This window comes from Salmo salar, chromosome 01 (assembly GCF_965601325.2).
Source record: "Salmo salar chromosome 01, fSalSal1, whole genome shotgun sequence".
Lineage (NCBI taxonomy): Eukaryota > Metazoa > Chordata > Actinopteri > Salmoniformes > Salmonidae > Salmo > Salmo salar.
In genome coordinates, this window is record NC_138291.1 from 16,411,387 (window position 1) to 16,429,347 (window position 17,961).

Consider the following 17,961-nt stretch of genomic DNA (forward strand, 5'->3'; position numbering starts at 1 on the left):
AAACCTTCGCTACTCTACTATATACTAAATGAATGTGTACTGAGCTACGTTCAGGTGCAGTCATCTGCCTGTCTGCTGCTGTGTTGTGTTGACGTCTCACCCGAGTGTAGAAGGGGTGCTGGGGGGCAGGCATGCTGTAGTAACTGCTGTGGGGCTGGGGGGGCACAAGCCCTGGGGGGGGCAGGGAACCAACGTAGGAGCCTGTGGGGGAGCAGGCGGCCGAGTGCTGGCCGAAAGAGGAGGGGGTGCGGGCTGGGACGTCCTGCAGGGGCAGCGTGGGATAGGCCACTCCTCCAATGTGCATCTGCTCCCTGGCAGCACGGACATCTAATGGAAGAGAGGGAGAGGGGAGGAGAGATGAGAGAGAGAGCGGGAGAGAAAGACAGAGAGAGAGGGAGAATGGGTGGAGAGACAGAAAGATGTAATGAAAGAGAGGGAGAGGAGGGAAGGAAGAGACATTTCATCTGTGAGGCTGATGTAGATCACATCTTGACCCCGAATATAAAGACACTTTAGATCCACCCACTCAAACTGATCATTCAAACTCAGCCAATCATATTTGATCATTCTTATTGAGTTCAAATAGAGATGTTCTGTGGAGAGCAAGCAAATCATATTCCACATACATGGAGAAACTTTGATTCTGTGATTGAGTGTACTTGATGGAGAAGGGTGTAAATTAAACTGTTCTTTATAGGCTTTACTGAAAATAGACAACGTTCATTCAAACTGTCACTTTTGCCAAGAACATCGTCTTTTTAACTGATGAATTGTATTTTGACAAATAGAGTTAAAACATAGTAGAATCAGTGGCCTGGTAAGAAACAGGAAAAAAACGTCTCCGTCATAAGAGTGTCTGTTGTTGAATGATGGGTTGAGTAGAGACCCAATCCTGCAGTAGGGAGCACAATGGAGGCCTTATGTCCACTGGCTTTATGCCCACTGGCTTTATGCCCTCTGGACACAGGAATGGATGACTGGCTAGGGACAGGGGTATACAGTTGAAGTCAGAAGTTTCCATACACTTACGTTGGAGTCATTAAAACTCGTTTTTCAACCACTCCACACATTTCTTGTTAACAAACTATAGTTTTGACAAGTCGGTTAGGACATCTACTTTGTGCATGACACAAGTAATTTTTCCAACTATTGTTTACAGACAGATTATTTTACTTATAATTCACTGTATCACAATTCCAGTGGGTCAGAAGTTTACATACACTAAGTTGACTGTGCCTTTAAACAGCTTGGAAAATTCCAGAAAATGATGTCATGGCTTTAGAAGCTTCTGATAGGCTGATTGACATCATTTGAGTGAATTGGAGGTGTACCTGTGGATGTATTTCAAGGCCTACCTTCAAACTCAGTGCCTCTTTGCTTGACATCATGGGAAAATCAAAAGAAATCAGCCAAGACCTCATAAAAAAATTGTAGACCTCCACAAGTCTGGTTCATCCTTGGGAGCAATTTCCAAATGCCTGAAGGTACCACGTTCATCTGTACAAACAATAGTACGCAAGCATAAACACCATGGGACCACGCAGCCATCATACCGCTCAGGAAGGAGATGCGTTCTGTCTCCTAGAGATGAACGTACTTTGGTGCGAAAAGTGCAAATCAATCCCAGAACAACAGCAAAGGACCTTGTGAAGATGCTGGAGGAAACAGGTACAAAAGTATCTACATCCACAGTAAAATGAGTCCTATATCGACATTACCTGAAAGGCTGCTCAGCAAGGAAGAAGCCACTGCTCCAAAACCGCCATAAAAAAGACTGAATACGGTTTGCAACTACACATGGGGACAAAGATCGTACTTTTTGGAGAAATGTCCTCTGGTCTGATGAAACAAAAATAAAACTGTTTAGCCATAATGACTATTGTTATGCTTGGAGGAAAAAAGGGGAGGCTTGCAAGCCGAAGAACACCCTCCCAAATCGTGAAGCACGGGGGTGGCAGCATCATGTAGTGGGGGTGCTTTGCTGCAGGAGGGACTGGTGCACTTCACAAAATAGATGGCGTCATGAGGCAGGAAAATTACGTGGATATATTGAAGCAACATCTCAAGACATCAGTCAGGAAGTTAAAGCTTTGTCGCAAATGGGTCTTCCAAATGGTCAATGACCCCAAGCATACTTCCAAAGTTGTGGCAAAATGGCTTAAGGACAACAAAGTCAAGGTATTGGAGTGGCCATCACAAAGCCCTGACCTCAATTCTATAGAAAATTTGTGGGCAGAAATGAAAAAGCGTGTGCAAGCAAGGAGGTCTACACACCTGACTCAGTTACACCACCTCTGTCAGGAGGAATGGGCCAAAATTCACCCAACTTATTGTGGGACGCTTGTGGAAGGCTACCCGAAACATTTGACCCAAGTTAAACAATTTAAAGGCAATGCTACCAAATACTAATTGAGTGTATGTAAACTTCTGACCCACTGGGAATGTGATGAAAGAAATAAAAGCTGAAATAAATCATTCTCTCTACTATTATTCTGACATTTCACATTCTTAAAATAAAGTGGTGATCCTAACTGACCTAAGACAGGGAATTTTTACTACGATTAAATGTCAGGAATTGTGAAAAACTGAGTTTAAATGTATTTGGCTAAGGTGTACGTAAACTTCCGATTTCAAATGTAGGTCATCTTCCAGAGGAATGGATGACTGGCTAGGGAGGGACAGGCGCACTGGTCACCTTCCAGAGGAATAGATGACTGGCCTGGGAGGGACAGAGGCACTGGTCACCTTCCAGAGGAATGGATGACTGGCCTGGGAGGGACAGAGGCACTGGTCACCTTCCAGAGGAATGGATGAATGGCCAGGGAGGGACAGGGGCACTGGTCACCTTCCAGAGGAATGGATGAATGGCCAGGGAGGGACAGAGGCACTGGTCACCTTCCAGAGGAATGGATGACTGGCCAGGGAGGGACAGAGGCACTGGTCACCTTCCAGAGGAATGGATGACTGGCCTGGGAGGGACAGAGGCACTGGTCACCTTCCAGAGGAATGGATGACTGGCCTGGGAGGGACAGAGGCACTGGTCACCTTCCAGAGGAATGGATGACTGGCCTGGGAGGGACAGAGGCACTGGTCACCTTCCAGAGGAATGGATGACTGGCCAGGGAGGGACAGAGGCACTGCTCACCTTCCAGAGGAATGGATGACTGGCCTGGGAGGGACAGAGGCACTGGTCACCTTCCAGAGGAATGGATGACTGGCCTGGGAGGGACAGAGGCACTGCTCACCTTCCAGAGGAATGGATGACTGGCCTGGGAGGGACAGAGGCACTGGTCACCTTCCAGAGGAATGGATGACTGGCCTGGGAGGGACAGAGGCACTGCTCACCTTCCAGAGGAATGGATGACTGGCCTGGGAGGGACAGAGGCACTGCTCACCTTCCAGAGGAATGGATGACTGGCCTGGGAGGGACAGAGGCACTGGTCACCTTCCAGAGGAATGGATGACTGGCCTGGGAGGGACAGAGGCACTGGTCACCTTCCAGAGGAATGGATGAATGGCCAGGGAGGGACAGGGGCACTGGTCACCTTCCAGAGGAATGGATGAATGGCCAGGGAGGGACAGAGGCACTGCTCACCTTCCAGAGGAATGGATGACTGGCCTGGGAGGGACAGAGGCACTGGTCACCTTCCAGAGGAATGGATGAATGGCCAGGGAGGGACAGGGGCACTGGTCACCTTCCAGAGGAATGGATGAATGGCCAGGGAGGGACAGAGGCACTGGTCACCTTCCAGAGGAATGGATGAATGGCCAGGGAGGGACAGGGGCACTGGTCACCTTCCAGAGGAATGGATGAATGGCCAGGGAGGGACAGAGGCACTGCTCACCTTCCAGAGGAATGGATGACTGGCCTGGGAGGGACAGAGGCACTGGTCACCTTCCAGAGGAATGGATGACTGGCCAGGGAGGGACAGGGGCACTGCTCACCTTCCAGAGGAATGGATGACTGGCCAGGGAGGGACAGGGGCACTGGTCACCTTCCAGAGGAATGGATGACTGGCCAGGGAGGGACAGGGGCACTGCTCACCTTCCAGAGGAATGGATGACTGGCCAGGGAGGGACAGAGGCACTGGTCACCTTCCAGAGTGGAAGGTGGGCTAACAGAGGAGATCACACACACACACACACACACACACACACACACACACACACACACACACACACACACACACACACACACACACACACACACACACACACACACACACACACACACACACAGATTAATATTAAGACAAATACACACACACTAAGATGTAGAGACATGTACACATCAACACACAGACACAACAAGCATACACACATGCACTCATCTCATACACATAAGAACTGTCCTAAAATACAAAATCTATTAGAATGGATAACTGGCCAGAGAGTCACTGGTCACTTTTCTGTCCCTGTGACCACCATGACAAAGGCGGTCTCTGCTGGTCAACAGACAGACTCATTGTGACACTGTGGTCACTAACAGCATGGTGACATCACAGTAAGGCCAGGGTAACAACTGTTATGGTGGATAAATACATCATTTGTATTAACTGACCAGCTCAGCGCACAGTGACGCCTGTGTGACAGCCCGGAATTGTCCCAAACACCATGTGGCCAATAAATGAGTAGGTGAGCATTGCGTCATTCACACTAAATAGCATCTCTGCTGATAGTGACGTCAGCCCTTTGAGCTGGATAGCTGATCAACTGTTGTGTGAGAGTCTTTGGCAGCATTCAAATGCGTTTGGTTGCAGATCAATGCGTAAGCAACAATTTAGCTAATTACACCACCTCACTTCTACCAACACGTCTCCTGCTCCAGATGACTGTGTGATCTCCAGATGACTGTGTGATCTCGCTCTCTGTGGCCGATATGAGCAAAATGTTTAAAGAGGTTAACAATCAGAAGACTGAATACCAGGGCGCGTCTTTCAAAGCATGACCAGCTGTCAAGCGTCTTCACAGACATTTACAATCTCTCCTCGTCCCACTCTGTAATCCCAACATGTTTCAAACTGACCACCATTGTCCCTGTTCCCAATAGTTCCAAGGTAACATTCTGACATGACTATGGCCCTGTAGCACTCACATCTGTAATTATGAAGTGCTTTGAAAGGCTGGTCATGACACACATCAACACTATCATCCCAGACACCCTAGACCAACTCCAATTCACATACCACCTCAACAGATCCACAGATGACACAATTTCAAATGAACTTCACACTGCTCTCTCCCACCTGGACAAGAGGGGAAATAACTATGTGTGAAGGCTGTTCATAGCCTACAGCTCAGCATTCAAGACCATAGTCCCCTCCAAGTTAATCACCAAGCTAGGGACCCTGGGACTGAACCCCTCCTTCTGCAGCTGGATGCTGGACTTCCTGACAGGCCGGCCCCAGGTGGGGAGGGTAGGCAACAACACCTCCGCCACACTGACCCTCAACACGGGGGCCCCTCAGGGGTGTGTGCTTAGTCCCCTTCTGTACTCCCTGTTCACCCACGACTGCATGGCCAAGCACGAATCCAAAACCATCATCAAGTTTGCTGACGACACAACGGTGGTAGGCCTGATCACCGACGGCGATAAGACAGCGTATAGGGAGGAGGTCAGAGACTTAGCAGTGTGGTGCCAGGACGACAACCTCTCCCTCAATGTCAGTAAGACCAAGGAGCTGATCGTGGACTATAGGAGAAAGAGGGAAGAGCAGGCCCCCATCCACATCGACGGGGCTGTTGTGGAGCGGGTCGAGAGCTTCAAGTTCCTTGGCGTCCACATCACTAAGAACTTAACATGGGAAAAGTAAGGTGGACTGAACACAGCGGTGCAGATAAAAATTTAATAATAACAACACAAAACAAATGATAAGGCTAGAGAAAGGTATCAACCAACATTACCAAAACGATCAACACCCAAACATGACAGAGGGTAAACATGGAGAACCAATCCCCAAAAGAAAACGTGACTCCTTGACGGACACAGATGATTTATGCTTTTCACAACTGGGAATGGTAAGGGGATTTGTTCAAGCTAAAAGGTACAGTCAATGAGATTGAAACAAACGTTAATGAACTTAAAAAGGAGAACATGTTTCTGAGAGAAGCCTTACTTGACCTACAGACTAGATCTATGATAAAAAATCTGATACTTACTGCTATCAAAGTAAAAGAAGGGAGAAGATCCTGAAAGTGTGGTAAAATAATTCTATCTTACAGCGCTACAGAGCCCAGGTGATGGTGTCGGCAAAATCCAACTCGAACGTGTACAGCGTTTCGGAAAGAGATATGAGCACCCAATGGCTGCCAAATTTGCATTCTTCAGAGATAAAATAAATGGTTAAAAGCCTGGGTAAAAGACTTGCATGCCCGAAAATAGGAATTAATGATCAGTCCCTGAAGGAAATTGCAGAACGGCGCAAAGTTCTGTACCCAATCTTCAAGCAGAATAGATTAAAAGGGAAATGTGTAGCTTCGTAATCAATAAACTGTATATAACCAAATGTTCTGAGACACAAAGACTACTCCATGGCTATTCTAAATATTACAAAGTTCCCATAGAGGAGTGGAATAATGGAACACCCAATAATATCCATGGTAGGGATTGTAATAAAGAAATATGTAGGAAAACAATAAAATACAACAATTGATACAAAAATAAACTACAACTACACCATCCCATTCAAGATAAGGAATGTTTCAAATAATTTGAATTTGACTTAATTAGTATTAAATAGATAAGACGGCATTAGAAGAAAACATCATTAGTATTAAATAGATAAGACGGCATTAGAAGAAAGTATAATTAGTATTAAATAGATAAGACAGCATTAGAAGAAAGTATAATTAGTATTAAATAGATAAGACAGCATTAGAAGAAAACATAATTAGTATTAAATAGATAAGACAGCATTAGAAGAAAGTATAATTAGTATTAAATAGATAAGACAGCATTAGAAGAAAGTATAATTAGTATTAAATAGATAAGTCAGCATTAGAAGAAAACATAATTAGTATTAAATAGATAAGTCAGCATTAGAAGAAAGCATAATTAGCTAAATAATACATCTAATATAAGGAAGCAGAACACAAAAGTACTCAATCAACATGGTAGAGATAAAACACAGCAAACAGGGGACATAGAAGGCACAGTATGTGGGTATGTGCAAGTGTATTGTGATGGAAGGTGGGGTGTGTGTTTTTGTGTTTGGAAAAGTGTGGAGTTAAGTGAGAGAAAAAGGAAAATGGTTGCATATCCCAGAGCCCATGTATAGTCCTCAACACTATACTCTAGACACCCACCTGAGCGACCCATACACTAAGAAGAAGTCCTTATCTGTTTTATGGGCCTAATGTAAGTAGTCTATACGCAGCCAAAACAGAAAGATTAATGCGTTCAGAGAGCCACTGGAGCAGCACAGCCCCCTCAAGATTCTGAGCCTGCCTGGCAGGGTTGGTCCTACAAAGCCAAGGCCCCCTGATGGGAGAGCATAATATACAAGCAAATTCTCAAAGCTGCTAATGAGAACCTTGACGACCTTGTACCTAGCCGGTGGGGATTCCGGTGGGGTGCCCCCACCCAGGTAGTAGCAGTGCTGGCAACACTAGCTGCAGTAACCCATTGGGAGGGGGTCACACTCGGATAATCAGAAAGCGGGGCAAATTACTGTGGCCCTGTTGGCACAATTAATCAAAGGTCTGACAGCACGGAGATGCTTGGGAAAATGGTCAAAACGGGGGACCAGCGTGTGGGTGTTTCAGGGTATAGGGTGTATCTGAGCCCCATCATCTAGGACTTAACATTGGTTAATAAAATCTCCCAATTTTTACTAACTTTTTTTTTTTACTAAATTTTGCATGCCTTCTCAAAAAGCTGCAACTGTATATGCATTCGCACATTAAGTCCTTTCTTGAGTTGGGCTCGGGGATGGAAAAACATCTGAGCTTGTGGTTGTTTGTGGGGGAAAGGGGTTGAGTGTGTATGAGTATGTTTGTGTGTGTGTATCCCACATCTGTTGGCATGGGGTAAAGATGTAAGGGACAATATAGGATGAATCACAATTATTGCTTGCTAAAAGAATAATTACTTGCCAAAAATGTAATTGATGTAATGGCAATCCTGGTTATAGGTATTAATCCTTCTCATCAACTTCTTACAATATTACGCATATTACTCGTTCATTTTGGAAATTAAGAGATACAAGCTTTTTTTATGTACAGTACCAGTCAAAAGTTTACACACACTTACTCAAGGGTTTTACTTTATTTTTACTATTTTCTACATTGTAGAATAAAAGTGAAGACATCAAAATTATGAAATAACACATATGGAATCATGTAGTAACCAAAAAAGTTTCAACAAATCAAAGTATATTTTATATTTCAGATTCTTCAAAGTAGCCACCCTTTGCCTTGATGACAGCTTTGAGCCAATCAGTTGTGTTGTGACAAGGCAGGGGTGGTATACAGAAGATAGCCATATTTGGTAAAAGACCAAGTCCATATGGCAAGAACAGCTCAAATAAGCAATGAGAAACGACAGTCCATCATTACTTTAAGACATGAAGGTCAGTCAATATGGAACATTTCCAGAACTTTGAAAGTTTCTTCAAGTGCAGTCGCAAAAACCAGCAAGCGCTATGATGAAACTGGCTCTCATGAGGACCGCCACAGGAAAGGAAGACCCAGAGTTATCTCTGCTGCAGAGGATAAGTTCATTAGAGTTACCAGCCTAAGAAATTGCAGCCCAAATAAATGCTTCACAGAGTTCAAGCAACAGACACATCTCAACATCAACTGTTCAGAGGAGACCGCATGAATCAGGCCTTCGTGGTTGAATTGCTGCAAAGAAACCACTACTAAAGGACACCTATAAGAAGAAGAGACTTGCTTGGGCCAAGAAACATGAGCAATAGACATTAGACCGGTGGAAATCTGTCCTTTGGTCTGATGAGTCCAAATGTTAGATTTTTGGTTCCAACCTCCGTGTCACTGTGAGACACATAGTAGGAAAATGGATGATCTCCGAATGTGTGGTTCCCAACGTGAAGCATGGAGAAGATGTGATGAGGCTTTGCTGATGACACTGTCTTTGACTTATTTCGAATTCAAGGCACACTTAACCAGCATGGCTACCACAGCATTCTGCAGAGATACGTCATCCCATCAGGTTTGCGCTTAGTGGGACTATCATTTGTTTTTCAACAGGACAATGACCCAACACACCTCCAGGCTGTGTAAGGGCTATTTGACCAAGAAGGAGAGTGATGGAGTGCTGCATCAGATGACCTGGCTTCCACAATCACCCAACCTCAACCCAATTGAGATGGTTTGGGATGAGTTGGACCGCAGAGTGAAGGAAAAGCAGCTAAGTGCTCAGCACATGTGGAAACTCCTTCAAGACTGTTGGAAAAACATTCCAGGTTATATTTTAATTTATTTAACCTTCATTTAACTAGGCAAGTCAGTTAAGAACAAATTCTTATTTACAATGACGGCCTACCCCGGCCAAACCCGGATGACGCTGGGCCAATTGTGCGCCGCCCTATGGGACTCCCAATCATGGCCGGATGTGATTAAGCTTGGTTTCAAACCAGGGACTGTAGTGACACCTCTTGCATTGAGATGCAGTGCCTTAGACCCCTGCGCCACTCGGGAGCCCCAAGTGAAGCTGGTTGAGAGAATGCCAAGAGTGTGCAAAGCTGTCATCAAGGCAAAGGGTGGCTACTTTGAAGAATCTAAAATATATTTAGATTTGTTTAACACTTTTTTGGTTACTACATGAATCCATATGCGTTATTTCATAGTGTTGATGTCTTCACTATTACTCTACAATGTAGAAAATAGTAAAAATAAAGAAAAACTCGAATGAGTAGGTGTGTCCAAACTTTTGACTAGTACTGTATATACATTTTGTAATAACTATATATAATACAAATCGAGGTGAGGATGTTTAAAATGCTTTTGGCAGTTGATCTGCTTCTGTTCTGTGGGTGGCAATGTGTTCTCTTTTCGAAGGATGGGTCCCGGTCTCTCGGGGGCCCTGGAATCCGGAGGGACAGGGGTGGTCTGAAGGTCACTGGGATGACAATCGAACTTGGGATGGGGAGAGGGAGTTTAGCAGGTGGACTAGTGGAGAACAATTGGAGGTTTACTTAGTAGCAATACAAATATCATGTTACAGCTATATGGACACTCAAACACCATGGTACTTTTTAATGGTAAGTTTACAAACATATATTATGATACATAGAATTTAAATTTGTATCTCATTATGGTAAATGGTGAAATGTTAATAGCCAGTTAAAATCCTAATGGCTTAGCAGATAATAAGAAAATACCATCAGTATTTACCTGGCTAAAGAGAAGGAATATAATATCTATTGTTAACAGGAAAGTCATTCAACAATTTTAGACGAAGTTGTGTGGAAAAAGGACTGGGGGGGGGGGGCGAAATGTACTTGGACAAAGGAACTCAAAAGGGGTGACGATATTAATTAACAATCATTTTCCACAAGGTAGATTGACGATTGATGTTATTGGACCATACACGGACATGGCTCATTCATCTATAAGGTCCAAATAATGATGATCCATGCTTCTTTGAAAATATATCTAATAATTTATCAAACCTACAAGCAATACAATACTCTATTATTATGGTGGGAGATTATAATACAGTTTTAAATACCTCAATGGACTGTAAAGGAAATAACACTATACACTATCACGCTCACGCACTTAAGGAAATCACAAATGTCATGGATATATTGGAACTAGTGGATACAGTGCCATCAGATAGTATTCAGACCCCTTAACTTCTTTGGGATAGGGGGCGGTATTTTGACGTCCGGATGAAAAGCGTGCCCAAAGTAAACTGCCTGCTACTCAGGCCCAGAAGCTAGGATATGCATATAATTGGTAGACAGAAAACCCTCTAAGGTTTCTAAAACTGTTTAAAATAATGCCTGTGAGTATAATAGAACTAAAATGGCAGGCGAAACCCCGAGGACAAACCATCCCCCCCAAAGACAAACCACCCCCCTCCCAAAAAAATCATCCTACCACTGATTTCAATGGCTGGCACTTTTATAATAGGGCGGAATCGTGCCCAATTGCAGTTCCTAGGGCTTCCACTAGATGTCAACAGTCTTTAGAAAGAGTTTCAGGCTGTTTTTTGGAAAAATGAGCCAGAAATTTTAGTTTTTCTAGGTGGCTCCCATTTTGGCTGTAGTGTTTCCAAGCGTGTGAATGAGAGCGCGTTCTTTGGTATTTTTCTTTTTTTGCTTTTGCCGTAAAGCTAACTTTTTAAGTTGGGCCCCTCAGATCTTCAAAAAGTTCTACAGCTGCAACATCGAGAGCATCTTGAATGGCTGCATCACCGCTTGGTATGCCAAATACACCGCCCTTGACTGCAAAGCGCTACAGAGGGTGGTAAAGTGAACTTTTTCCACATTTTGTTACGTTACAGCCTTATTCTAAAATTGATTAAATTGTTTTATTCCCCCTCATCAATCTACACATAATACCCCATAATGACAAAGCAAAAAAACGTTTTTTAGAAATGTTTGCTAATTTATTAAAAATAAAAAAACGGAAATATCACATTTATATAAGTATTCAAACCCTTTACTCAGTACTTTGTTGAAGCACTTTGGGTAGCAATTACAGCCTCGAGTCTTCTTGGGTATGACGCTACATGCTTGGCACACCTGTATTTGGGCAGCTTCTCTCATTCTTCTCTGCAGATCCTCTCAAGCTCTGTCAGGTTGGATGGGGAGTGTTGCTGCACAGCTATTTTCAGGTCTCTCCAGAGATGTTTGATCGGGTTCAAGTCCGGGCTCTGGCTGGGCCACTCAAGGACATTCAGAGACTTGTACCGAAGCCACTGCTGCGTTGTCTTGGCTGCGTGCTTAGGGTCGTTGTCCTGTTGGAAGGTGAACCTTCGCCCCAGTTTGAGGTCCTGAGCACTCTGGAATAGGTTTTCATCAAAGATATCTCTGTACTTTGCGCCGTTCACTCTCTCGTCGATCCTGACTAGTGTCCCAGTCCCTGCCGCTCAAAAACATCCCCACAGCATGATTCTGCCACCACCATGCTTCACCGTAGGGATGGTGCCAGGTTTCCTCCAGACATGACGCTTGGCATTCAGGCCAAAGAGTTCAATCTTGGTTTCATCAGACCAGAGAATCTTGTTTCTCATGGTCTGAGAGTCTTTAGGTGCCTTTTGGAAAACTCCAAGCGGGCTGTCATGTGCCTTTTACTGAGGAGTGGCTTCTGTCTGGCCACTCTACCATAAAGGCCTGATTGCTGGAGTGCTGCAGAGATGGTTGTCCTTCTGGAAGATTCTCTCATCTCTACAGAGGAACTTTAGAGCTCTATCAGAGTGACCATCGGGTTCTTGGTCACCTCCCTGACCAAGGCCCTTCTCCCCCAATTGCTCAGTTTGGCCGGGTAGCCAGCTCTAGGAAGAGTCGGTGGTTCCAAGCTTCTTCCATTTAAGAATGATGGAGGACACTGTGTTCTTGGGGACCTTCAATCCTGTAAAAATGTTTTGCTATGCTTCCCCAGATCTGTGCCTCGACATAATCCTGTCTTGGAGCTCTACGGACGATTCCTTCGACCTCATGGCTTAGTTTTTGTTCTGACATGCACTGTCAACTGTGGGACCTAATATAGACAGGTGTGTTCCTTTCCAAATCATGTCCAATCAATTGAATTTACCACAGGTGGACTCCAATCAAACTGTAGAAACATCTCAAGGATAATCAATGGAAACAGGATGCACCTGAGTTCAATTTCGAGTCTCATAGCAAAGGGTCAGAATACTTATGTAAATAAGGTATTTCAGTTTTTTATTTTTAATACACTTGCATAAAATTATAAAAACCTGTTTTCGCTTTGTCATTAAGGGGTAGATCGCTGATGTTTTATTGAATCCATTTCAGAATAAGGCTGAAACGCAACAAAATGAGGAAAAAGTCAAGGGGTCTGAATACTTCCCGAAGGCACTGTATATGGAGGCTTAAATATCCTGACCTAGTGAGATATACAATTGAAGTCGGAAGTTTACATACACTTAGGTTGGAGTCATTAAAACTCGTTTTTCAACCATTTCACAAATTTCTTGTTAACAAACTATAGTTTTGACAAGTCGGTTAGGACATATACTTGGAGCATGACACAAGTCATTTTTCCAACAATTGTTTACAAACAAATTATTTCACTTATAATTCACTGTATCACAATTCCAGTGGGTCAGAAGTTTACATACACTAAGTTGACTTTGCCTTTAAACAGCTTGGAAAATTCCAGAAAATGATGTCATGTCTTTAGAAGCTTCTGATAGGCTAGGTGACATCATTTGAGTCAATTGGAGGTGTACCTGTGGATGTATTTCAAGGCCTACCTTCAAACTCAGTGCCTCTTTGCTTGACATCATGGGAAAATCAAAAGAAATCAGCCAAGACCTCATAAAAAATTGTAGACCTCCACAAGTCTGGTTCATCCTTGGGAGCAATTTCCAAATGCCTGAAGGTACCAAATGCCTGAAGGTACCACGTTCATCTGTACAAACAATAGTACGCAAGTATAAACACCATGGGACCACGCAGCCGTCATACCGCTCAGGAAGGAGACGCGTTCTGTCTCCTAGAGATGAACGTACTTTGGTGCGAAAAGTGCAAATCACCCTAGAACAACAGCAAAGGACCTTGTGAAGATGCTGAAGGAAAAAGGTACAAAAGTATCTATATCCACAGTAAAATGAGCCCTATATCGACATAACCTGAAAGGCCGGTAGGCAAGGAAGAAGTCACTGCTCCAAAACCGCCATAAAAAAGCCAGACTACGGTTTTATGGCATCATGAGGCAGGAAATTATGTGGATATATTGAAGCAACATCTCAAGGCATCAGTCAGGAAGTTAAAACCTGGTCGCAAATGGGTCTTCCAAATGGACAATGACCCCAAGCATACTTCCAAAGTTGTGGCAAAATCGCTTAAGGACAACCAAGTCAAGGTATTGGAGTGGCCATCACAAAGCCCTGACTTCAATCCTATAGAACATTTGTGGGCAGAACTGAAAAAGCGTGTACAAGCAAGGAGGCCAACCAACCTGACTCAGTTACACCAGCTCTGTCAGGAGGAATGGGTAAAAATTCACCCAACTTATTGTGGGAAGCTTGTGGAAGGCTACCCGAAACGTTTGACCCAAGTTAAACAATTTAATGGCAATGCTACCAAATACTAATTGAATGTATGTAAACTTCTGACCCACTGGGAATGTGATGAAAGAAATAAAAGCTGAAATAAATCATTCTCTCTACTATTATTCTGACATTTCACATTCTTAAAATAAAGTGGTGTTCCTAACTGACCAAAGACAGGGAATATTTACTAGGATTAAATGTCAGGATTTGTGAAAAACTTCATTTTAAATGTATTTGGCTAAGGTGTATGTAAACTTCCGACTTCAACTGTACATGGCAGAGGTTCAATTAAGCTAGTCGTCTTGACTACCTTTTTATGTCATTCTCGCTGGCACCAAAAGTAAAAAAAACAGTGTTGACCGGGGACAGAATGCGGTCAGACCATCAAATAACTGGCATATACATTACTCTTACAGAATTTCCACATGGACATTTTATCAAAGCCTATTGGATGATAACTTGTTTTTAACCCAAGGGGGTTGGCTATCATTGTAGTGACTGGCTGTATTGATACACCATCCAAAGTTCAATTCATAACTTCAACATGCTCAAAGGGAATTCGGATATTACTCATCCTAATCAGACAGGTTTTTTTTACATGGATGATACTTTGGAGATAAAATAAGAGAAGTACTGGAAACAATAGAACACTATGAAAAATCTGGAAAACCAGGCCTGGCATTCATTGCTGACTTTGAAAAGGCTTTTGATAAAGTACGACTAGAATATATAAATTCCTGGAATATTTCAGTTATCGAGAATCTCTTATAAAATAGGTTAAAGTTATGTATAGTAAGCATAGGTGTAAAATAGTAAATAATGGCTACTTCTCAGAAAGTATGTCAAGAGAAGTAAAACAAGGCTGTCTACTTTCGGCATATCTATGTATTATGGCCATCGAAATGTTAGGTATTAAAATCAGATCCAACAATAATATCAAGGGGTTAGAAATCAAGGGCTTAAAAACAAGGTGTCATTATACACTGATGATTCAAGCTTTCTTTTAAATCCACAATTTGGATCCCTCCACAGCCTCATAGAGGATCTAGATACTTTTTCTAACCTCTCTGGATTAAAACCAAATAATATTACATATTGGATCACAAAAAAATACAACTTTTACATTACCGTGTAGTTTACCAATAAAATGGTCTGACGGTTATGTGAACACACTCGGTATACATATCCCGAAAGAAAGAAATTATCTCACTACAATACATTTTAATAGAAAATATGCAAAAAATAGATAAGACCTTGCTACCATGGAAAGGAAAATACCTGTATATTTGTGGAAAAATCATCCTGACTAACTCTTTAGTCATATCCCAGTTTACCTATTTGCTTATAGTCTTGCCTACTGTACACCTAGCGAACAGTTTTTGTAATTATTTGAGAAAAAAATATAAAATTTTATTTGGAACGGCAAGCCAGACATTTTAAAGCATTAGACCTCTCACTAAAGATTTCAGTCATACAAAAGTTATACTTAAATCCAAACTGGTTCTCTAGCAAATTAGTAAGAATGTCTCACCTTATGTTCAAGAATGTCACTTTTCCCTTTATTCAGATTACAACCTCTCACTTTCGGTTATTTGAAAATGAAATCATCTCCAAAATATCGCAATTCTTTAAACAAGCCATAGAAAGTTGGTTGCAATTTCAGTTTAATCCACCAGAAAAGACAGAAAATATAATACAACAAATATTGTGGTTAAACTCAAATATATTAATTGATTAAAAAATATATAGATATATTTTTAAAGGTATAATCTTTGCAAATAATATCATAAATAGGACAGGTGGAATTGTCACACATGCAGCTAACAAAAAAATATGGAAATGTCTGATCTACCCAAAATGACAACCAACTAACTGCAGCATTACCGCAAAAATGGAAGAGGCAAGTAGAAGGGGGAAAAAGTAAGGAATTTATCTGTCAGCACTGCATTAAAGACCCAAATTATTAAAGAAAATTGGGATAAATAAAAACCAAAACATTGACAGCTGTGCAATTTTCAATGTACAATCCCAGCTCTGCAGATTTTGATGCGAAGAGACAGTCATGAGATCATTTGTTTTGGTACTGTCAATACGTAGCTTGTTTTTGATCACAGGTCCAGGAATGGCTGAAGAATTGCAACATTTACCTGGAGCTAACTCTGTATATAGCACTACTGGGTGATTTGAAAAGTCGTAGTCAATCGATCAATAATATAATAATACTTTTAGCAAAAATGTTTATCTTTCATTTACAATCTGTTGAAACTATGAGAATAGAAAGGTTAAGAACTTTTGTGAAACACCACAGCACAGTTGAAAAATATATGGCAAATAGATGGGAGGGGTTGAGTGGAGCTGAAGGGTGGGACTAATAACAACAAGATAACTAATGTATAATATACTGTGTCCGTAAAATGTATATAGGTTCAGAACTTTTGTGAAACAGAACAGTTAAAAATATATGGCAAATAGAAATCAAACTGGATGGTCTTCAGAAATAGATGGGAGGGGTTGAGGAAGGATAGAAGTAAAAACAAACAAAAGAGAACTACTGTAAAGTAGATTGTGTCCGTAAAATGTGTTTATAAGCTGGAAATAGAAGCCTTAGTGTTGTTGTTCATTAGTTTACTCCAATTAGGGGAGGGGTGGTAGGGTTAGTGGAAAATAATAAATGAAAATATATTTTTAAAAAGAAAAAAAGAACTTAACATGGCCCACACACACACATAGTCATGACGAGGGCATGGCAGCGCCCTTTGCCTTTCAGGAGGCTGAAAAGATTTGGCATGGGCCCCTCAGATCCTCAAAAAGTTCTACAGCTGCAACATCGAGAGCATCTTGAATGGCTGCATCACCGCTTGGTATGCCAAATACACCGCCCTTGACTGCAAAGCGCTACAGAGGGTGGTACAGATAGCCCAGTACATCACTGGGGCCGAGCTCCCTTACATTCAGGACCTCTATACCAGGCGGTGTCAGAGGAAGGCCTTTTCACTCTGCTACCATCCGGCAAACGATACCGGAGTATCGGCTATCGGCCATACAAGCTTCAAGACAGCTTCTACCCACAAGTCATAAGACTGCTAATAGCCAGACTGAGAAAGTCAATTAATGTTACCCCAACTATTTGCACTGACCCTATACACACTAACTAGACTATATATACACACCATATACACACTCACTAGACTATATATACACACACCATATACACACTCACTAGACTATATATACACACCATATACACACTCACTAGACTATATATACACACACCATATACACACTCACTAGACTATATATACACACCATATACACACTCACTAGACTATATATACACACCATATACACACTCACTGGACTATATATAAACACCATATACACACTCACTAGACTATATATACACACCATATACACATTCACTAGACTATATATAAACACCATATACACACTCACTAGACTATATATGCACACCATATACACACTCACTAGACTATATATCACACACCATATACACACACTCACTAGACTATATACACACTCATTAGACTATATATAAACACCATACACACACTCACTAGACTATATACACACCATATACACACTCAGTAGACTATATATACACACCATATACACACTCACTAGACTATATATACACACACCATATCAAATCGAATCAAATTTTATTTGTCACATACACATGGTTAGCAGATGTTAATGCGAGTGTAGCGAAATGCTTGTGCCTCTAGTTC

At 42.3% G+C, this 17,961-nt stretch overlaps 1 protein-coding gene across 3 annotated transcripts in view; it reads right to left on the bottom strand.

Moving 5' to 3' along the window:
* The window catches only part of LOC106566340 (kinase D-interacting substrate of 220 kDa B), a 110,781-nt gene that overhangs the window by 14,099 nt on the left and 78,721 nt on the right, over window positions 1-17,961 (bottom strand). For all 3 annotated transcript variants that reach the window (XM_014134444.3, XM_014134305.3, XM_014134390.3), the window contains exon 25: window positions 101-327. In XM_014134444.3, the coding sequence (XP_013989919.1) occupies window positions 101-327 (227 nt within the window). The remainder of the gene's footprint in view (window positions 1-100; window positions 328-17,961) is intronic.